General features: G+C 40.4%; 1 protein-coding gene across 2 annotated transcripts in view; it reads right to left on the reverse strand.

The window, feature by feature from the left end:
* The window catches only part of LOC119740419, an 85,496-nt gene that overhangs the window by 17,801 nt on the left and 43,748 nt on the right, over window positions 1-23,947 (reverse strand). For both annotated transcript variants that reach the window (XM_038215720.1, XM_038215719.1), the window contains exons 8-9: window positions 15,332-16,230; window positions 6,024-6,093 (exon numbers count right to left, since the gene is read on the reverse strand). In XM_038215720.1, coding sequence (XP_038071648.1) covers window positions 6,024-6,093; window positions 15,332-16,230 — 969 coding nt within the window. The remainder of the gene's footprint in view (window positions 1-6,023; window positions 6,094-15,331; window positions 16,231-23,947) is intronic.

Here is a 23,947-nt window from a genome sequence, read left to right on the forward strand (position 1 = left end):
TTTTCAAAATGGCCACTGCGTAGTTCACCATTTTACCACAATTCAATTGCTAGTTATTGGCAGTACTCCTGCTTTCATGCTAAAAGGTGTGCAGGTGTAGAAGTTTGAGCTCAATATGAGATGCATATTCACAGAAATCTGTCAAAACATCTGAAGCTCAAAATCAATGAGTTTAATTTCCTTAGATGGACGCCACATTGTAAACAATCTATTTCATTATGACAACGGAGAGTTCTGTTTTCTGTAATATTATCCTGTTTCCATTTATTTACACGTAAAAGTTCAAGCTCATTATCAACATTATTTTGACATGAACCAATGTGTCCTGAGATACAACTAGAACCCTACAATGTACATGTATATCAATATTGCACATCATATTTCATTTTCAATTTGTTTTTCTCATTTTAACTCCTTGAGGTAATGAACCCAAGGCTTTGTCAAAAGTGTACAGGCAATGGCACTCAGAAGCCTGTAGAAATGTAGATGGAGTAAATGACGAAGAAATGACGAAGAAATGATGACATGTTCAGTTTTAGCAATGGCGCTCAGAATTAAGCCTGTAGAAATGTAGATGGAGCAGATAATGAAGAAATGACGAAGAAATGATGACATGTTCAGTTTTAGATGTGGGAGGAAAACTCAGGAGCAATATTCTATAGGACTGTCCATTTCGAATAATTTAGTATTCGATGATTCAAAACAGCACTTGACCGAATATTAGAATATTTGAAACTCGCCGAGCAAGTTTTACACATGCCAGCTGCAGCTGCCTTCCTCGCTGGTCAGAAGTTGCATACAAAGTGCGCCGGTTGAAAGTTGCATGCGGCAATGGATATTATGGGCCACTGGAGTGTTTTGCAGTTAGTGCTTTAGAACTGTCAAGGGACTTTACCCAGCTAAAAGAAGGGGACCAATAAATAGGCCATCTTCCTTCTTCTCCCCCCCCCCCCTATTAAAAAACAGGGAAACAAGAAAAGAAATCCTGAATGTACATGTTCACATAGCATTGTACATCTACCCTCACAGATACATGGAGGTGGTCAAACATGTGCTCCATAAATGAAAGAAAAAGTGTAGCGGTGTCGTACAATTTCCACTGATCAATAACATTATGAATGGGCCATGGGTCTGCAAGTGCAACAAAGGCAGTTCAATGAACTGAAGTGTGATCAAGACACTGAGATGCCCAACTGACCATAAGAGCTAAGATTGATTTTTATTCCTTATTATGGGCAGGTGTAACATCTTGCTGCTTAACTGATGACGACGACATTCAATTTCTGTGCGCAAAATGTCATTTGATATTCTCTAATCAAATTTGTTTACGGCAGTGATCAAGTAAGGAAGCAAAATTAGTAAACCTTCTACATGTATCTTACAATGTAGTTGTAGGAACATGGTTAAAAAAAACAATTTAATCTAAAAATGGACACTATATGCTATAATTGTCAAATTTGTCAAAACATGCTGACAAAGTTAACAGTTCTTATTTTTAAAATAGCAACCAAAGAGAGACTCACAACTTGTGCTGTAAAATTGAGTGGAATTTGGTTACTATATACTTGTAAGAACACATGTGCAACTCATATTACAAATGTAGTTTGTCTGCTTACAATGTAGCAAAACACAATAGCTGCTTATGTGCTTTTGCTTCAGTATGCTGCGCTGCACATGTTCAAAAAGCATTCAAGCACATGGCCATATTCAAATCAGCTTTTTGTTCGTGATAGTTCACATGCTACAGAGAAAGTTCGTCACCGTAGACAGAAATGCCAGTTTCAGAGACAGCCTAAGCTGTTTTGGGCCGTGCTGATCCATGCAGCTAGGCAGGAATTAAAGGATTTTTTTGTTTCAGTATGTACGTCTGGTAAGCTCAATATCCCATTTTAACTGGAATCTGATTGATTCAGCTAGTTTGGCTTCAATTTCACATTCATATAAAGCAAAACAAAAAGAGGGAAAAAAAGAAATGACATGCAAGGTTTTAAGTGAGGGGTACTGATCAGAAACTGGTGACATTTCGAGCCGCATTAACACGGTTCAGTGGAAATTGGCAAAGTCTTAATAGTTAAACAGGATTTATTCCAGTGATTGAAGCCCTCAGCCTTGTAAACTTCTACAATATCAGACAACCGCCAAGCTAGAATCTAATCATGAGACGGGGTGAATTTCTACCCCTGTTTGCATTGCCCTGAGTGAAGTCCATTAAAAACTGTAAGCGAGACCCTGTGCGTGAAATGTGACCTACCCTAAGCCAATATTTCCCGTTCTTTATGAGGTTTTGAGTTCTCGGGTTCATGTTTGAGAGGCGTATCAGTTGACTGGTGCACAGATTGATACCAGTGCATTTGGTCCAGTTACTTTGACTGCACTGCCCATTTCAAATGACTAGTAACTTATTATACATGTGCGGGGGAGTGTGGCCTAGTGGTTAGGGTCAGAGGGTCAGAGGTTCGAATCCAGCTGCTGGTCATATGCTGTGTGTCCTTGGGCAAGCCACTTCACCCCCACTTGCCTCTCTCCACCCAGGAGTATAAATGGGTACCGGCATTAGCTGGGGAGTTACCTGCGATGGACTGGCATCCCATCCAGGGGGAATAGAAATATTCTCAGTTGTTTCATGCTACTGAAAGCAGAGATAAACGCCAGCCTGATGGGCCACACTGGATCGTAACAGACTTTTCTTCTTTTTTATCATTATACAATGTATGTAGATTGGTATATGAATGTTATCTATCAGTTACCATGGTTACACGTAAAGAATCCATGTACGAAGGGAGAGTTAGGGGAGCTCACTGGTTGGGACTCTTGGACACACTGCGGCTGTATGCCTGACATGCCTGATGCTCCTGTGTTGGACATTACAGGTTTGTGCACAGTCGGATTAAAATAAGTCGTACGTACTTCGAACCATACGCATACGAGCCATAATGCGCAGGTGGTGTGTCCTTCCCACTTGGGCTCTCAAATGTGGTTTCAAATCGCCCTCTACTGTTGATGCTTGGAGTCGGTAAGCCGGATAAACTAAGGCATTGATGAAATCAATCAAATCAACAGTATCCGGCTCGATGCAAGCTATGTTGGCTATTTGAGGTTGAGGTTGAAGCACCAGAAAACTGTCCATTTATCGTAAGTTTACTCACATTCATCTGACATGGTTAATTGTTTATTTTGAGATTTTCTTCACACTACATTACCTTTCATCCAATGAACACTTCAACTCCACGTCATACAAATAGTTCACACTATGTTTAAGGTAGACAGAGGAAACGAACGTTTGTGCTTCTTTTAAAAAAAAAAAAAATTTCATGACAGCAAAAAAAAACCATTGTGGATTATCCAAATACATCATTGGGATAAGCTCAAATCGTGATGCGTCACAACTCCAGAAAAAAAAGTGCATTAGACAATTTCATCACCACATGCGTAAAATTGAACATCGATGGGTTAGAAGTATCTGCACTAAGTTGAGGAGACATGGTATGCATGGATTACTGCTAGCATCAAGCAATTTCACTGTTCAAGACGCACACATCTCCAGCCAATCGAATATGCATGAATCACACTCAAGTACCCATGCAGTACGTTCAGCTACACATACACGTAAGCATTCTCAGTAGGAATACAAGGACATTCAAATGATGCAGAGACTTGTAGAAAAGTCTACCTTTTTTGCCGGTCTCCAGAAATTGGCCAGGTAAGTCAGTGTGGGTCCTCAGAATTCTGTGATTGTTAAAGTAACAGTTACAACTGAGAACCTTGGCACCAGTTCATTGTAAATTAAATCTTTGTCGATGATTCGTTCACAAAATTTCACGTTAGAAAATTGTATTCTTTGCACTTCACAACCTTTCAAGTTTTGCAAAACTACTTTTGACCATAGAGGTAGCACCCACACTTCAAATTCCTTGGAGGTAATCTTCTGTGGAGTATGGATAACACTTCAAATCCCTGCACAATTCTTGTGTAGTTATATAAGCTCAGGGCAAGCAGGCAGATTCAGTCACGCTTCTCTGCTCTCCAAAGCTCCGTTTTTGTGCAGTGACTCTCTGTCAACACAGTTAAGTACACTTCATATCCCTTCGCCTAAAACTGACCTGCAGGGTTTTAAAGGATTTTACATATATTGCTCTGAATATTGACTTCCCAAAAGGAGGCTCAATAAACTAACCCTTTTTGAAGAAAAAAATAGAGGGAACATAGGGAAAACAGTGGAGATACCAACTGCAGTTCCTATCAAATTTATTGGAAACAACGCTGGGAGCTTAACCGTAACATAAACAAATTGACTTTTATGGAAGAGCACAGAAAGTGTATCTTCAAAAGCAAAACATCGGTAAAAAGGTAAAAATAAATATTGCTAGTTAAAATTTACATCATCCAGCAAAACAATTTCAAAATCTCATGTATGAGGGATCAAATCAGAACCAAACAAAACCAAACCAGTGGAAAGCCACTTCACCAGTTCTGAACACAAAGATACATAGCTTTATCAATACAGCTCAATTTAAGTACAAAAACCCCAAGGGTACTCTGTTGTACAGCAAAGATATTCTTATCCTGTGCAATTCAATCTTACAAAAAATAGCTAATGCAATGACATTGGATTTTGAACCTTTTCTCTAACTACATGTTCGTGTACACACTACATGTGCATGTATGTACATACATGTATGCATGGCTGAGAATGCGTCAGTGTACTGCACACATCCACTTAAAGATCTCAGAAAAAGACTTTTCCAACGCATTTCACGCACTTGTACACGTCCACAAATGTCACTTCAATACTGCCAGATTTTTACCCAATATCGCTGTTCAAGCACGCAAAAAAGCCATTACTGTCCGTTCTCAAACAAGCCAGGCTACGAGTCATTTGTGTGTTTCATTCGGCCAAATGGCACTTGTCAAAGCACCCAAGATTTGCAACAAACAAAAAAACAATACAGAGAATATGACAAAGTAAGTCTACAGGAGACAAGTAGTACAATAAAGGAGTCATGAAACAAAACAAACCGTAATGTAAACAAAAGCAAGGAGGTAAAAAAAAAGGAAGCAATGATAAAAAGTCAAGGTTGTTACACAATAAGACAAAAACAAGAACAAGACAATACCAAAACTAAAATGGCCAGGATTAACCAAAGAGAATTGGATGCTAAATCTATGCATTACACATCTAAAATATAAGTAATCGGTCAGAATCCATTTACGTGCGGCAGTATCACACTGTCACTGGAAGGACATTGAGCCCCAAAAAAGAAGAATATACGGATTGTTTTTAAATATATAAATAAGTTACACGTGTACAGTTAGTGACGATCTTGAAAAAAAACATGTGCATGTAAATGTACAAGTACTGTACATGCAGGTGAAGTAAAGTGGAAGGACTGATCTGTCTGCACAGATCGTCAGTGTTTTCACAACGAGAAAATGTCCCAGCCCCGATGACCAAAAAAAATCCATTCCTTCGTAAGAAGAGCGACAACATGTACGTACATTTGCTACATGTTCCTCCCTTTTGGGAATACCTCGCTTGAGAGCGAGGCTATGAGATCAATATCCGCTGTTTGTACTTTTCTATACTGCATTCCACTTGAATAGCAACATTTGCAGAATCATCGCAAGCTGTATGTTGCAGAATTACATGCATTTCTAGAACGTACTCCGCAGAACGGTCAAGTCTCCCATTTAAATATCTTATATGCAAATTTGGAGAAATTGCTGTAGGATATGCAGCGTCACAATAATACTACTAAAGGGTTTTTTTGCTCCAGGGAGGGGAGAAGTAAGTATTGATAAGGTGCCTTGCCCAAGGACATACATACCACAACCTCAGGCTGGACTCAAATCCACAATCTACAGAATTACCCACAGATCTTGAATTTGATGCTCTGAACGACGAGGCCAGACTGCTCCCAAATCCCATCAGACCCAAACTCCCATAACGTTAATGCTCGCATTCGATATCGATAAACATATTTTTCCAGTAAAAGGGTTTAAAAAAAACAGAAGATTTGACTGACCTTTTCCCGGTACTTTGTCAGCCGTTCTGTTGGCTGAGCTACTATCCTCTTGATTCTCAGTACTGGAAATCTGCAAGAAAACAGCAAGACAGGGTCAGTGACTGTGTTTACAGCCTGAGCGAGAAATTATCGACAACCGATCAAGGCGAGCTCTGGTTGGACAAATAAAATGACTAACGCAGTGGTTTAAGTTCATCAAGTCATCAAGAGGCTGACAATGAGTAGGGAAGGTGCTGTGAAGGCTAGTCCATACGTACAACTCATGTCAGACAATGATCTCAAGCCCCAATGCGGCAACTAATCAAATAAAAATAGGGCTACACTGTGAATGTCTGAATGATGTGACCGCCAGTGCTGTCATCAATTACGCTTCATAATCACATTAACCTGAAGTCTTCCGTTTTATGAATTGGGTCCGAGGTGGTATGCTGATTGCAAATGTGAGTCCTTTCATGTACTGCACGCCTACAACAGCTACATGTACAATACAACTACATGTACATGTACATGTACTTCAAAAGTTGAGAATTTAACCTGCTCAAAAATAACCTAAAAATGTGAATCACTGATACAAAAAGTGTGTATAAGATTTGTATGATTTTCTTTTCCTACACTTAAAGGTTTCAACAATCATCTGAATAATAACAAGTACTCCTAGTGAGCTCAATTTAATTATTTCAATTATGTATTTAATACTTATTAATTTGGAAAGCCAACTAAGGGTCTCCCATGGAGTCCAGTAAAGAGAAGACAATTATGAAGAAATTACAGTTTTAGACGCGAGAGGAAATCCCAGGAAACTATTCTGAGGAATACGCATGGAATCAGGTAGGGACTGAAAACCCAATCCACATATTGGCCCAGGCGGGATTCGAACCCGGGTCACAGCAGCTGAAGGTGCTACGCAATCGGACTCCCCAAAAGCTTCCACTTTATTAATTCAAGCTTGAAGCTCCAAATTATTCCTGGTACATTTATGCAAGAAAACTTCTAGGGAAAAACTAGTGCAACATGACGCCACTTCCGCAATTGTGTACAAAGTCTATGGAGAGTCTTAGTATTTCTTAACAAAATTGGAAATATTTCTCAGTCCCAGATTCATGTCTTATTATCATATATTGCAATGACTGACCTTCATTGAGATGATATCTGACAAAAAAAGTGGCGTCGGGTTGCAACATTTTTTCCGCTTCTAGAATTTGTCCAAACTTTAAAACTAGGCATTCAACCAATTACTCATTTTTAATACTTCAACAAAACTGAGATACATGAACAAAGTCACATACTGAGTTTTAAAAACTTGCCTGGCCATCTCAAATTCTTAACCCATCTGAGCACATAAAATGCCTGGCATCAGAGTTTTGAGAGGGCTGGGGTGGTTAGAGTGCAGGTGTAATCGACTGGATCCTTAGAGGAAAAATAGTTTAAAACTATATGCGGCTCTACATATGTATGTTGTGTTTGATTATACCCTCCCTCTTTGGCTGGCAATTTCAACAAGGCCAGCCCAGCAGTCAGAATAAATCAAGTGACTGTTTTTAACAGTTGAGTGTTCCAAGCTTTGACTGCAGGAGATTGAGAAGCCGGCTGTGCCTACCACTTAGCTGCTTTTGTCTGCTGATGGAATTTGACTAGTCACCCTGCCAATTGAAATTTGATGGAACTGTTGGTGACTAGCCTGTGTAGGCCTACCAGGCATATCAGGCGAACAGGACTGACTTTTTCACTGTATGTGATTGATCAAACAAAAGCAGGGTTTCAGTGCACAAAGGCATGATTTTGGAAAGTAGAAAACAAACAATGCCTGACGAGAACAAGATTTGAAATGACATGATGAAAATTAACTTTGATTGAGATGTTTTAGCTTCTTTTTTTATGGAAAAAATCGCATCAAATGAGCAAGTCACTCTCTGCAAAGGGTTGGAAAGAAATAAAATATGATAAAAGGAAAATAATCATCAGGAAAGCTGGAGGTAGGAATTGATATTCCTCTTAAAAGAGGTTACATCATAGAATGGAAGGAAACAGCAACTAGGCAAGGAGTTCCAAAGAGATACAGAACGTGGGGAAAAGCTATTAGAGTAGCTCTTTGTTGTACATCTGGGCACAGCTAGAGTGTATGGGTGAGAGGAAGCAGAGAGCCTGGTTGCACGCTCACACACCCTGACAGGAGCAACCAAGTCAAACAAACATGTCACTGAAGTTAAACTTAGAAGTTAGCTGATGTGCCAAACGAACTCAATTTACCCAGAAAATTGAAAAGGATTTGGCCCGTCCATTTTCTCCCTATAACCCTTCATCTGTTTATGCATAGTGAATCAAGACTCGTGGGAAATTTAGTACAATTTGAGCTATTGTGTGCAAGTTTAAAGAACAATAAATTAACGGCCTGTTGCATTTGTTAAAATATCAACATTCATGTACATCACGCCTTCACCTTAGTTTAGACAACCCAGAGTAATTGACTGCTACAATGTGCCCCTGACATACTTTGCAGTTTTAAATGAAGCGGTACTTGAAATGATCCAATTCATTTTTAAAATAATTTAGTTTATTCTGTTTTCTTTATTTAAAATGTGTATTAATGTCTTTATGACCACTCACGAATTTAGCCTACAGCCGTTTGCGAGTGAGCCACGCCCCTTAGACAACCCTATGGGATTTTAGTTTCATTTGTCTCAGATTTTGCGCGTTCGGCGTCCATTTGTATATCATGCAATTGGACAATATTTCACAGCTGCGTTGACGCGATTCTACCGCGATAGGTCGATTCCAGGCTATACAAGAGTTTCTACCTTTTTTTCCCCAATTTTTAATGGCATACACGAAAAAACAAGAGGAACCAGGCGATATAAGGAAAACTAGCATGCCTGTGGCCGGAGGGGTGCATCTTACAAATGTGAAGCTTAAAAACAGTATACATGTACATGTAAGACAAACTGCATGCACAATACATAATTTGTAAACCAGGCAGTGTAATTCTTGGTCATTAAAAAAAAAGCTTACCTCAGGGAGAACTAGCCAACATGTTACTGAAGTTAGAAATAGCAAACTATGGTGAACGCACAGTGTGCCAAACTGAACAACTTGACTATCAGTCCCAGCATCAGCAGGACCTACAGTATTGGTCAGTTCCCCTGTCCGTCTGATGGCAACCACATGCTATCACTACTGACTGAGGAGATCCAAAGATGAGCGTTAAATGGAATGTCCATTCAATGCCACCGGCAGTTAGCCGGTCACATCAACAACGAGGAGAGAAGAAGAAAAAAAAGGGCTCTCAAACATACTTGAGGTGTACAGTAAGGACGGCCATGCGGGAAGACAATCTGCCGCCTGGTTGCCGTGGCAACCTGCTCCGCCAATGTTTCATCCAGTCAGCCGGCAACTAAAGAGCGCGTCGTGAGGTATATTTGCCTCACCCCGGTACACGTGCGCATAGGAGAGAGGATTACACAAGAGGCAAATGGATCAGACGCAATGATCAACCTTTATTGCGTCTGGCATCCCAGTTGAGCTGAGGGGTAGATGGGCATCATGTGTTGCCATGGCGACTATCATCACACAACTGTTGTACTTACGAGTTGGACAATGGATGTCAACATTTGATGAGGCGCACTAACAGCATTATGCCTACATGTATATTCATCAGTGTATGTTGAACATGTATGTATACATGTACTGTATGAAAGTGAAACATGCATTATACATGTACTTGACTTTTGATATAATGCGAAACGACAGCCACAGCTACTCCATGTACATACACTACTTGTTCCCGTCAAACTGTTCATGTATATTTTTTTGCAAGATTATTCCTCCATAAAAAATGCCATCAGGAATTTTTTAAAAAAATTGTGATCTTTGAATATCATGGAGTGTTTGAAAGTTTTGCTGAAAGATATGAAACGCGTACATGTGGGTTTTTGTATATAAAAATAATTATCTACAAACAGAATAAATAATATTCAAAAAAGGAAATTGGATAAAAGAACAATGAATTATTTATTCTATATACAAAAAAATCTTACTGAAAGTGAATATATGAACTTTTTGTTTTTTAGAAAATATCACCAAAGCATGCTAAAGGGTGAAAAATATCTGTATTCTTAGTGCCCTCCTTTTTAGAAAAAAATGACCAATGTAGTGGCTACAAAAAATCTTGGTTCACTAATAAATTTCAGGTCAAAAAAAACAAAAACGAAAGATACTTTTTAAAATGAACCAATTTATTATCGAGTGCCGTCTTGGTAAACAAATTAATTTCTCCAGAGGCACTCGGAACAGAGTATGAAATTATAATCACCAAAAGCCAGAGCTTGAAAAGTATCTGATTTCATCGACACCGTGATTCTACCACAACTTAAAATGTAAAACTTCGGGGGAAAAGAACATCTTCAATCTGAAACAGGAAATTAAGCACTCCGAGAGTGGTTTCAAGTTGATCAGTTGCATCCATATATGCAATCTTCTTGCAGAGTCTCAATTATTGATTGAAACACTTCTTGTAAATTCCATCATAGGAGCTTGCACAGACACTTCACTCCATATGCAAAACAAACACAGTATAAGCTTCTAGAGTTAGAAGTTCTCCGCTTTCCCCTTAATCTTCATCTGTACTTAATCTTCATCTGTAAGACGTTTTGCTGTGGAAACAAACCCAGGGGAGGGGGGAATTTGTTTAATCTGCAATTTTTTTTTTCCTTTGAGAAAAAAAAGCAAGGCATATCCACTGTAACTGCTTTTATAAATTTACACCCGGGAATGAGAAGCTAATTTGTGTAAACTACATATCCCCTACAGCTTAGACGACGAGAGGTATAACACATCCTTCCAAGTCCTTGAGGAAAATCAAATCACCTGCCAATTTCGGCTGATATGAACGTGCAATTTATACGGAAAAGTGCTTGAAGTGTATGGCTTTTGATTAAAATGTATTTTGATAACGTCAAGAGATTTGGGGTCGTTGACACTGCTTGGATGTTTTGAACAGTCACCGCCCAAAAGGAATTCAGTCTGACTTGACTGACTATTTTGAATGAGCGGGGCATTAAATGCAAGAAATGTACATAAAAAGGTCTATGACCATATAGTTGTTGCGAGTGAGACAACAGTGTATACCCACTGCTTAGAACAGCACCCTCTAGTGACGACAGTTTGTTTTCTTCTTTTTATCCTTCAGAGGAGTCAGGCCAGGTGCACGCATGTTAATATCACTCTCGCATGGCAGTCACCCGGATGCGCAAGGGCTATAGTTTGCAGGTTTTTTCCTAAATATATGACCCCATGCAACTTCATAGACTGTTGAGGCTTTGTTGGTGCTGAGTGAATGGTTCCTGGTAAAAGGTTGGCAGAGTGCTGCCAAGCCCCCCAAAATATTGTCTCCGGACAAATACTGTCCTTAGGATTGCTGCATGCAGGGTGGATCTTGTCAAACAAGACAAGGCAGGCCTAGAAATGCTTGCCCCACATTTTACAAACTTCTATTTAATTGATTCACTGGAAGTCTTTTCATGCATGTGGTCTACACAATGGTCCAGGTTTCTCTCATTCATCAGCGTTACTGGGTAATCCTATCAGATAGCACTGCCCGGCTCTACACCAGTCTTCAACCAGTCTAAGTCACAAAAGACGGGGAGTCAGTCAGTCGGGGAGTCAGACAGTCAGTCAGTCAGTCTGAGAGGTACAAAAGAGGACACTACGCTGACTTTCTAGGACCAGTAAATCAGTTTCTACGCACATGTACATAGGTACATGTGTATGTGTATGCCCTTTCCAATTTTGTTTCCATTTAAGATTTTCACCTAGATTGTTTTCAAGGCAGGCAGGAAACGAATAGGGAAATGAAAAAAAAAGTTTGTCAGTAGGGACCTTGCATTAGGAAGCTCTGAGGAATCTTCTACCAGAAACCTCTGCAGGGCGTCTTCAAATGTCAGTGTAGGCGTTTAATGGAACATTAAAAAGTTGTTTGTTTCTGCACTCATGATTTGACTGCGGCAGTTCCTAGCCAAAAAGATAGCAATCCTTCTTTCTGACAAACAAAAAAAGGGGGGGAAAAGGGGGGAAAAATACTTCAAAGAAGTAGCATAAATGCTGCTTAATAGACCATTATCATGTTGCAGCCATTTGGATTTTTCCCATTCAAATCAACGTAACCAAAGCGAGGCTGGAAGGGAAAAATAGTCTGGTTCCTTTTTGCACAAAAACATTATCATTCAGTACTGTTACTGGCTACAGGGAACATGACTGAAATGGTGGCAGCATAATAAAGGTCTCTTGAAAGAACTGTGGACTGAGAAGGTACTTGTCATTTACCAAATTCATGTACAGGTAGTTCTCTTCGGGACATTTAAGAAAAAAAAATATAACCATGGAAACAGAAAAAAACCCATCAAGTTAGCTGAACAAGATACGTACATGAATGTTCTGAACTAACAGACGTCACCTGCAGAGAAAGACATCTACAAGCATGACAAGTGCATCGGATGTGAATGGCCAAGAGTACCTGGGAACACACTCGGGATCCCCAGGACTCCAACGCTCTTGGAATAACAGGAAAAGTCTATCCCTGGCCCCCTCTGCACAATCACTGCCTATAATTCAATTACACCAACAAAGCCGTCAGTTATGTTTTTCCGTCGGTGCAGTAAATTGTGACCACCAACGTCAGTGGTGCCAAGGCATCGTGAGTCCCACGAGCTGTGATATTTACAGAAAGCTCCGGCACATGACAGCACAATTGCAGGCATTACAGAGGGTCGGGCAGAGAGAGGGAGTTTTGGCTTTGTCCGATGACGTTAATTAAATAACACGTAATATAAATTATCCGTGCAATTTTGCACGACTGAGCAATGAAATCGTAAAACTGCACGTACATGTACACAACAACGACCTCTGGAATGTCTCCACGCAAACTAAGAATTTGTCTGATCACAGAGATCATAAATCTGCCTTGTACATGTAAATCACGAAAGGCTAAAAATGCAAGCCCAAAACACCAATCAGAAATTAAGATAAATGTGAGTCATCTTTTTTTATTTCTAAATGACTGCTGGGAATGTGACCTTACAGGTCATTAAGACACTCATAGTAAATCTGCGGTTGCACAATGTGACAAATATGTTTGTGAGGTCCTGAAAAAACTGGGGGAAACTCAACATGTCGGACAGGACACTCTGCCCATCTTCAGTAGACCGACGTAAATTTCAAATCTTATCTTTCAGACACCTCCATGTGGTGTATGAACACTCAGATGGGAGGCAAGCAATGCTATGAAATACTTGTCGCATGCACCACGTGTCTATATACGTTAATCATTAATAGTGTGCAGTAAGTACTGCATTTCAAAGGAGGGGGAACTTTTGTCTTTCACTTTCGCCCAATCCAAACATGCTCTGAATTCATCAAAAACACAAAACTGCAGTATGCAGTATTTTTGGCAGATAGGCCTGTAGGACTGAGCGTTTAAAACCTCTCAATTAACACTTGATGATGTCGCAAGTTTGTCAAAAGGGCAAGGAATTTGTGTAAAGAACTCCATCGTTGAATTTGGTGTTGGATGCGGGCAGGCACTAAGCACAAATGCCTAGAGAGTGGATTAACCAGTACTCAGTGGTGCTTGTCTCCTGTTTGATCGCTCTTACTGGACAATCACAGTACTGGCGGTACCTGAGCTGATTTCCTTGCAGAGAAGGTTGCTAACCATCCTCAATGTAAACAAAACCCAGATTTCTCCCTGTTCTTGTCCCTCTTGAGAGTGTAGGATTGAGTTAATCAAGGTCTCAACCTCCAATGCATGCACAGTCTTACTTGATAGTGATCGCTGAAATCATCTGAGAACAACCTGGCCAGCCTGTTATGGTTACACACGTGTATGTACATGTAGGTCACTTTTTTTCCAGGGACCTAATTCAAATACTCTGTGCATATTGATCAATTTCAATTAGCAGCAATCTGTGAGGTGAAAATTCATTAACCCTAACTCCCTACATGTAGGCCTTTTTGCTAGGATGTAGCCTCAATCCTGCAAAATCCTCCAATTGGCCTCATGGAAAAATAACATATAGCCTCAATCCTGCCAATTCCTCCATTACTTCTTGAATATGGTCCGTGGAGAGGTGACCACTGCCTGAATCCTGCAAAACCCTGGTGTTGGAGTTTGACTGGATGGGGGTTGCTAGGGTTAAGGGCACTCTACAGACACCGGTGAATTGTTTTCTACAACATAGACCAATTTCGGAAACACTATCCCTTCTATCACAAGCACCCCTTTCAATGGCAAAAGCATTGTTCTAGCTTTATCTATCAGGGAACAGTTGCTCTGTACAAAAGCTAGCACAATGCTTTTGCCATATAAGGGGCCTCAGTGAGTGTCACGTGATTATACACACCTGGATTCATCTATAATTCTAACCCTTGAGGCCATTTAGCTGAATTCAGCAGGTGTGTATGATGCACTTTACGGGCACTTTAAAGCCAAAGTCCATCAATTGCAGCTATCCAAACAGTAACTGGCGTAATTATTGTTAAAAAACATACTTGGTTGAAATATAGTAAGGAAACTAAACTCCCTGTGAAATGATTCTTTCTGGAAAGCTGTCATTTTGAAGAAATCAACAAAAGAAGGCCTTTCCAATGGTGCTTCTTAAGAAGCACCGTAGGAAATTCAAATTAGTTGTTCGTTTTGTTAATCGGCAAAGCGCGCGCACGCATTGACACGGCGCACACGCGCCCGCGGTTGCTACAATTCATTGGATCAGTGCGCGACATCGCGTAGCTGCAATCTGCTCAGTGAGAACGTATCTCGGACGCTGAATTCAGGCCCAATTCAAAACATGATTCAGCAACATTTGATTTGAAATCGAGATCCTAGAATGTTGTTTTTCTCGGAATATACAGCTAAAGCTGAGCTGAAACTTCATCAGGTTAGTTGTTCAGCACCCTTCTTTAGATCTTGAGCACTTTTGTTGCTTCAAATGAACAAAATGCACAAATTACAAATGATGGACTATACCTTTAAAGACACCTGTACAATGTCTTCTATAATGAAATGTTAACCCCGTGCCTTTTTACTTGGGACCTTGTCCTGGATTACCGAAAATCAAACACCATGCAGCAAGCCAACTGTAGGTCCCTCTTACTTCAACAACATCCATGGGGACATGGTGTAGACCTACGTGTAGCCCTATATGGGATACTGGTGATATGTGCATTGACCACGCAGTGCTGAATCCATCAAAATCATGCAAAATGTTGGATTTTGAAGGATTAAGATCAGTGGTGAATCTTTTTCTTTCTTCCCAACTCACCTCTTCTATCTCAAAAGACTCTTGGTTGGGGGTAAGACGGTGGGTAGATCTCTCAGGATTCAGCGAGGTGATTCTCTTCTCCCCAATGCTCAGTTCCACCCCTCTCTTTGGTGAACAACCCTCGGTCGGCTTGCGGTGCTCGATTCCATTCAATCTCTCCTGCGAGTCACGCTGCAAGTTTTGCTCAGGATCACCTTCACAAGCCGCTATCGTGGGAGGCTTCAGTGACTGGGCCGTTTGGCTGACTTCCAGTTCCTCGCTTACAGGAGGCAGCAAGGGCTCCGGCATCACCATGCGAGACAACCGCGACGATCGTCGGTGATCCTCTGAGAGCCTGAGGCCACCACTGCTGGGGTCTACCTCTTCATAGTCCCAGTCCGAGTCTGAGGAATCGCTGATCAGTTCACACCCTGATGAGGAATCCGCAACGGCAGAGTTACTCCCGACCTGGTTGGGCAGGGTAGAACTGCTGAGCTCATTTCTACAAGCTGGGTTGGCGGGGAGGGAAGTTGTTCCATTACTGAATGACTGGGAGGTCAGTGAGGCATCTTTGGCTTTTGAATTGAAATCGGGGGAGGTGCTGAGTCCATTTCTCAGTCTCGTGAGGTTGGCATCACCAACGTTGGTACCTGGCTGGGAGTTGAGTACTTGGGAATCAGTTCTTGGTGTCTCGCCACCTTGGATACTCAACTTGTCTGATGTGCTACTTTGTCTGTCTGAGTTTACTGTTTGTTGCCCATCTTGTGAAATGGAGCTTGTTGACTGGAACCCCCTGGTCCAGCTTGTAGCTTCTCCTACATCCGCCGGACACATAAGGTATTCCGATGAAGGGGATATAGCACACACTGATTGTTGGAGGACAGCTCCCAAGCCTCGCAAACCTCCATGGAGACTGAATCCTGTCAAAGTAAACACAGACAAAATATAGTCATTGACTAACAGCCACATATGAAAATATGAAAATATGTCATCGTGCGTTGCATACGGGCACATATGAATGCAAGCACCTTACCAGCACGTCACTTTAATGTAAGTGTTCAACAAATGGAATTCAAACCCCAAGAAATGACCCGATCCTATAATAACACGTTGTAAAATGTTTGTAACGATTGGTTTAAGTGTACTGCAAAAACAGTAATTTTTGTTAAAATCAATATATTCAAAAATTACGGTGGAAATGACGGGAGGAGGGGGGACCCACGAGGGCTCAGACCTCTGCTGGGGGGAATTACAAACCTCTGCTGGGGGAGCATATGTAAATTGGCCTTTATTCTATAGCAATTTTGGATCAATTTAATAGGATTTTGTGCACTACGGGACCAACTGTACAAGGCTGTCTTGTCTTGTTATTGAACAGTTGCATGGACTAAAACTGATGGACAATTTTTTTGTCTTTTTTTTTTTTTGCTGCTGTGTAAATACATGTACATGTAATTCCTAATGCACAATGCACATTCTTATACACTGTGGAATTTGATTGTCTCTCCATCTTAAAAAAACATAAACTAGACCTCTCCGAAATTCGGTAATTTACGCCTGATCTGGTTCAGAAACCCAAGCACACTACTGATCAGGCTGATCCTCATGATGCTGAGCACGAGAGACTAACAAGTACATTTACAAGTCCGAAGGCGCAACGGACAAAACATCCAGACTTGCCAGTCAAAATGCAACACGGTCCCCTGGAAGAACTGAGGAGGTTGCCGAGTGGTCTTCAACACTGTAACACCAGCCATTAAAAGGAAAAAAAATAGAATCACGTCTTTTGCGTCACAGTCCGTTTGCAAATCAGGAGCGGGGAGTGTCCTCAAAGGACCTTTTCGACAAGTACGAGACTCCCTTAAGGGATGTTTGTATTAGGCAAACAGTCTGCATAGAAGCTATGTCTTGACAACACCCCCCCCCCCCTTCACCAAATGCAAACACATTAATCAGGGGCTATCAAACAAAGGCCCGGGAAACTGATTACTTAAGGAAAATTTAAGGCCGCTTTCCTTCCTGAGTTTAATTATGTGCACGAACATGGACCACAGAGGAAATGCCAGGATATAAAGTGTGCATATCATGAAGAGATAGTCAGCACTGCCATATTGCAAACAGAAAACAAGCATAAAAAAATAATATACACAACCAATTTAAGAAAAGGAATTACTGAACAATACTTAGTGCTTCATCAAAATTCCCAAATTGCATTTTATCCAAACGTATCCTTTAGTTTTGTGTATTATCAATTTTTCATCACATAAAACTATGTTAAAAATGGCATAATGAAGATCCAATTTTAAACGCTGTGTAAAATAAAACAGCCTTTGATAAAAAAAAAAAATTGTTTTAAATAGCCCAAGAGTATTAATCCATATCAAAAAACCTCAATATCACTATTTTTATTGGAAACTTGTTTATTTTGATACTGTATTGACTGCTGCAGATGAAATAACACAGCTGACAGAAAATAAACTGTGACAATAAACGCACACAAGTGAACGCAGCTTGCTCTCAGGAATGACGTATGTAGAATCAAAAATAGCTCCGATAATAACCACCATTGATTGGAACGTTATGATAGCCGTGCAAACAAATAAACTTCCACTGGAATTTATGAAGACCTAAATGATCGGTAGTCTGTCGGTGCACACACTTAATTTAATAAACAAATTCAACAAAATAAAATAAAAATGAATTGATGGTTATCCAATTACTTTTTCTATTAGGAAGTACGGAGTGATTGTTCCATGAACACAAAATGATTTGGCAGTAATAATTCCCACATTTTGAAACGTCTTGAGTGGTCAAGTGAATGTTTATGAATGCTGAGCAAATATTACTCTTTACGAACCCTCCCTCTCTGGCTGGCAAATTCAGCTACGCCACCACGGCAGCCGAAATCAATCAAGTAACTGACCCGTAAACATAGGCCTAGCCGGCGGGGGGTTAAGGGGGTATTTACCCCCCCCCCCCCCAAATATTTTGTAAAGAATGCCATTTTCCTTTCAAATGCCCTTTTTTCCACTAGCGCTCCCCCCCCCCAATAATTTGTAAAGAATGTAATTTTTGGAGAAGTGCCCTTTTTTGAGCAAGTGCCCTTTTTAAAAAGAAGTGGTGCCCTTTTTTGTGCTATCAGCCGTTCCAGGTGCCTTTTTTTGAATTTCACACATGTAGTGTGCATAATCGTTTGTTTTGAACAGCCCCCCCTCCCCCCCCCCCCCCCCCCCCCCATTTTTAATTTTACGGAGGCCAAGTGTGTCCGGAGAAAAAAAACGTGTCTACATTTCACCTTGGATGTGCAAGTGCCCTTTTCAAGAAATTTGTTCCCCTCCCCAATAAAAATGAAAGATCTCCCTTGTCAATTTGATATGCCTTGACTGGAGGTGATTGATATGCCAGCTGTACCTACCATTTACCTCTTTGTCCGTTCATGGAATCTGACTAGTCACAGTAATTACATGGATGTGATCCGACTGGTTTTGTTTTTTTACTAGCCTGTATACAAGTGCATGGCAGGGGAATTGGTAGAAAAAAATTGAGTGTCTACAGTGTATATGAATGATCAAACAACCGGAAAGGACTAATAAGACATGACAAAGTCGTGAATAAGTCAGGCCTATGATAATATCTTCAGATTCAGTGGAAGATTGGCTTCGGTGAAGTAATTACATGTAACATGAATCTAGCGGAAATCCTAGGAAATCCTAGCTATAATGTACACAGAGCTTATTACACAAAATGCCCCGGGGGCAATTCCCTGGAATTACGTGTATAACCTCACTGAAAAAAACATAAGATTGTTGATTTATGAGTAGATTCAATTCTTGTTTAATATACATGTACTTATAACAAATGAATTTTTGTATGTTTAATAAACAATGTTGAATAAATGTTTTGCAAAAACAAAAGAAGCTTAAATCTGTATTTTATTGAAATATAGATTATTTCTTACAGTAGTCAACAGTTCAGCTTTTACTTTTAACTGAAAAAAAATTATTATTTAAGGCCAAAAAAAAAAAGTCTCCGGTTTCTGGTATGCGCGCGCGTCGCCGCAGCCATGCGCGTCGGCAAAATGAAAAAGGTTTTTTTTTCAATACAAGATGATGTCTCAAAACCGCCAAACTCACTGGTTTGACTGGAATTCTGCTGCTGCACAATTTTAACGTGTTTTTAGATGGGGTTATGATCGAGAATAAGCTTTATGTGGCCTCTCTGGACTCCCATATATTTGCACTACGTTTAGTCGGGCACCATTTGCAGTCATCAGCCGACATTTGAAGCCAAAAAAAAAAAAAAAAAACAGGTAAAAAAAAAAAAAAAGCCGCGTCGCCGCACCACTTTTGGGGCAAGCTCCATACCAGAAACCGGAGACTTTTTTTTTTTGGCCTAAGTACAATTTTTTTTTTTAATTTGTCCAAGTAGGTCTGACACCATAGTGTTTATCAAGACAATTTCTGCTACAGCAGCACTGTTGAATGAATATTTTTTTTTATCAAATCATTGTAGCAACAAACTGATACATTTTGTCGTACATGTAATTTGAAATCCACTTTACATGACTACAACGATCATCAAGCACACTGATGAATAAATTATCCAAAATGTATGTCCAACACTGTGGAAGTCTGCCCCTGAGCACCTTCGGTAGACACCTTTCCTAATCCTAAAAATAAATCCTCCCGTGTGAAGAAAGCTCATTCTATAATCTTTCACATGGCATCGGCATCAATGATCAAGCAAGCCCAATACCAAATACATAATTCTGCCTGGTCTAGGTCTCACAGTGCACCTAGGTTTTTGTTTTAATAAGCGAAAAAAATGTGCTTTTGGGAGGTTTTAAACACTCTGTTTAAGACCAGTTGGAGTCTGGATGCTGATAACTACCCGAGCTGAAGGCGAGGGTAATTATCAGCATCCAGACTCCAGTCAGTCTGAAATATAGTGTTTAATACTGACCAAGCACATATTTATTCCCATTCATAAATACCTTTACGGTCAAAAAATCAATCATTCAGTCAAATTTCTCTTTTCAGTTAAACAATTCTCTTCAGGTTTTTCAAAACACCCCTCTAGCTATACGGAATGTCCAGCTTGCGAATAAGTCGTAAATAATCCTTTTATGGAGATTGGCGCGTATTGCACGTACTGCGCGATGGCGCGCAGAATGCAGCTGTGGCGGTGCGTTTTGAATTTAGGACTATGAAATACTGTTTTACTGGTAGTATTGCGCATGCCTACTTGAGGATTGTGAACGTTCAACTAATAAAACGGTAAAAGGCACTGGATTTCATAGGAGTCCAAATTCATGTGACACTGGAAAAGTGTTTAAGACCAGCCAGCCAGTCTTTATCAACCATTTAAAACCGGCTACCTGATAGGCTCTCGACCAATAGAAATGGGTAAACTGTCTTAGGTATTTATAAATAGGTTTTTATAATCATAACATGCCAAAATACAGGCATTTATATGTTTTTAGGGTGCAATTTTCAGCACGAGGTAGCAGAAATACGGCAAATTGTGTTTTCAGTCGACTTCTATAATTTACATACGTGTACATGTATGTGCACGCTGAGCTTCCAACAGACAGTCAGACCACCTAGACACCATGCAAACTGCTCCATTCCGAAGCAATTGTAAAAACAAATATCTCAGCAAGGTACACCTATATTGACAGTGCGGTTATTTTGACATGATGATAACTTTCTAACTGTCGGCCATATTGATTTTTAACTTTTCTTTTAAAATTTGTTAAAATGACATGGCAGAATAAAGGTTTTTATAGGACATAGGTTAGTTTAAATAAACATCAGGATCCCAAGTTTAAATATAGGTTTTATGAGTTTAATAGGTTATATAGGTTATAAAGGTTTCGTTGTATGGCCTGCTGGTCTTTACCTGAGCTTCAATGCAACAATCTCATATCTAATTGCATGTTTACAGGAGTGAGTCCTTTTGTCTTATATTATCTTTACAAAATCGATGGCTTGAAACTGCATCAGTTGTATAATCTTAAGAACAGCATTTTCTTTAACGTTTCTCGAAGACAGATGAAAAACAACCTTGACAGTACTCTCTTGACAAAACAAGAGTGGGAGGAAAAAACAAATTGGTCAATAATTCTCAAGTGCTAGCTTTCAAATTCAAGTCAAAGCTCCCAACATTCTCAAGAGAACGAGTCGGCGCAGCAGAGCGCTGAATTCCAGCACGAGCTCCTGCAGCTCTGACAGGCCCCGGTCAATAAATAAGGCAGTCCCGAAAATATATCCGCTTTGTCAACAAACTGGACGGATGATTGAGTGATCATGCGAGCAATCCGGCCGCTGCCATTTCAGGGACTTGTTCTTGGATAAACAGCTTTTCAGCCAGCCACCGTTTCAGATCGGGAGGTGGGGGGGGGGGGAATTCAAGAAAATGTTGGCTGAAATTCACAGTTGCCATGGTGACTAAGCAACATAACTATGGTAATGCCACCATTACATTGTAGCCGGGTAAAGAGCCAGCGGAGCAACTATTGACTCTGAAATCCCCGAATGACGCAGTTCAGCCAGGAATTTGGATACTTCCATAGCAACAAATGATAATTTAAGAGAAAAAGGATCTATTATTGAAGGATTTTGATGAACTCCGTGCCAAGAGTCTTTTCAACCGTGACAAGGCTAAATAATACACCACTGCTGTATCAGAACTTCCACACCCATGTGAAGATACTGCAGGTTTGCACGTGTTATAACCACCGAAGACCGACACACCAAGGGAGAACAACATATCCTTTCAGTCCTCAGAAGTTGGGTCTTTTGTTGGAAACGGTCTTACAGGGACAAAGGGAAACACAAAGCATCGTCCTCGAGAGTATAGTAAAACAAGAGTGGGTGTTCACATCTTGCACACATGCACACACGCACTGTAACTGTCACTTGTGGTCCTAGTGAATAGATCCATTGCACTTCAGCCATCTTTGAGGTGTGAGCTTTTGTTCAACAGGTATATGGAGTTGACCTTTTATGCATTGTTAGTACAAAACACACCTCCAAGATGGCCGCTAAATGCAATCTATCTATAGTCCATAAGGGTGCACGCCTGTAAATAGGCCAAAAATCCGTCCACCGAGCTCATGAATAAAAGTTATACTCTCAAAATATTCTATATTAGAAAATTTTGAGTGCCATAAAATTGGGGAATTGAAGAGATATGGTAATGAACCTCTGTCCCGGACTTGGGGCTTCCAATTCTGAGCATTTTGGATGCTATTGGGCTCGAAAGTGGCGCTATTTGGCCATGTTGTGGAGGGATCGTTTTTCAAGATGGCTACTTTTCCGCTTTGGGGAAAATAGGGGTCGTCTTTTTTGGGTGAGAATATCTCGAAAAGTCAATGGTCAACCCATCAAAAAATGAAAAGAAAATGAAAGATGACACATTGATCATCATTTTTCTGTGCAGCTTGAATACCTGTGAGAGTTCTGAGTATTTTTAAAAGAATTTTGAAGTATGCGCATTTAGCACTAGTGTCTATGGGATTTTTTTTGCAGGGTTGCACCCATAAAGGGCTGCAGCTTCAGTGCCATCATGAATATGAGGTTATTTATATCGAGGAGAGTTGTTGACTCTTTCCTCTGATGCCTTTTCTTGTACATCATAGCAGGCCCATTACCGTAGGACAAGTACAAGTAACTAAACAACATGCAAGGATCAAAGAGCAATTTAGATTCTCCGGTAAGACACAAAGTTCTACGGATATTAACACCCCTCGGTTCTTCATTAAACTTAAAGAAACAGGTTTTGTGATTGATTAGGGAGTAAGAACACTCTGCACCTGCAGTAAGCGGCACGTAATGCCGTGCCGAGAAAAATAAATGGCGCGCGCTCCCTGAGCGCAAGGCAAACAGCCCCCGTGTTTGATGCTGCCCCGCCGATAATGGACGGGGCCAAGAGGGAGACTACATTGCCATGGCAACCACGCAGACTCAGCAGAACAAAAACAGACTCCCTAAAGTTTTCCCTACTTTGTGTTGTTTTTGTCCCCACTCCATTTTGTTGGGCCAATCTGGGTCAATAGATGACAGAAGTAGGTAAAGAAGAGGTCAGTAAGAAGCCAAAGACTTTTGCATCAGTGAAGCTGTCCATTACATGTAGGTAACGGCCATAAAGTTTCCCCAAAAAATCTTCGGACTTGGCAGTGGCGGATTTCGTATTTAAAAAGTGGATGTTCTCACTTGACCATTAGGTCAAGAACTGGCCGAATTTTTCCTAACTTTGGGGAAACAGGGCAAGCTTCACAAACGTGGGCCACAATAAAAACTCGATAGTAGATTTTTAGAGTAGAAGGTTTTTAAGGTTACATACAATATTTGCTTTTGCTGGGTTTAGTACCAGTATTTTTATAGCAAATATTGTTACAGTGACCTGTTTAAAGTTTTGTCTTCATATATGCAGAAAAAAAACAAGAAAACAATGCTGTTCTTTTAGCCTGGTTCCCTGACCCTTCTTCAGAAGAAACAGAGCAAGTTTTAGATGTCACGGAGTTGTCAGGTTATACCAGACTATATGGCTTGCACCTGTTCACCGATGTGTAACCGATTGCAAAGCAAAATGCTGACCAACTAAATTTGGTAAACTGGGTGCAGTATTTGAATT

This window comes from Patiria miniata, unplaced genomic scaffold (genome assembly GCF_015706575.1).
Source record: "Patiria miniata isolate m_02_andy unplaced genomic scaffold, ASM1570657v1 HiC_scaffold_5, whole genome shotgun sequence".
Classification (NCBI taxonomy): Eukaryota; Metazoa; Echinodermata; class Asteroidea; order Valvatida; family Asterinidae; genus Patiria; species Patiria miniata.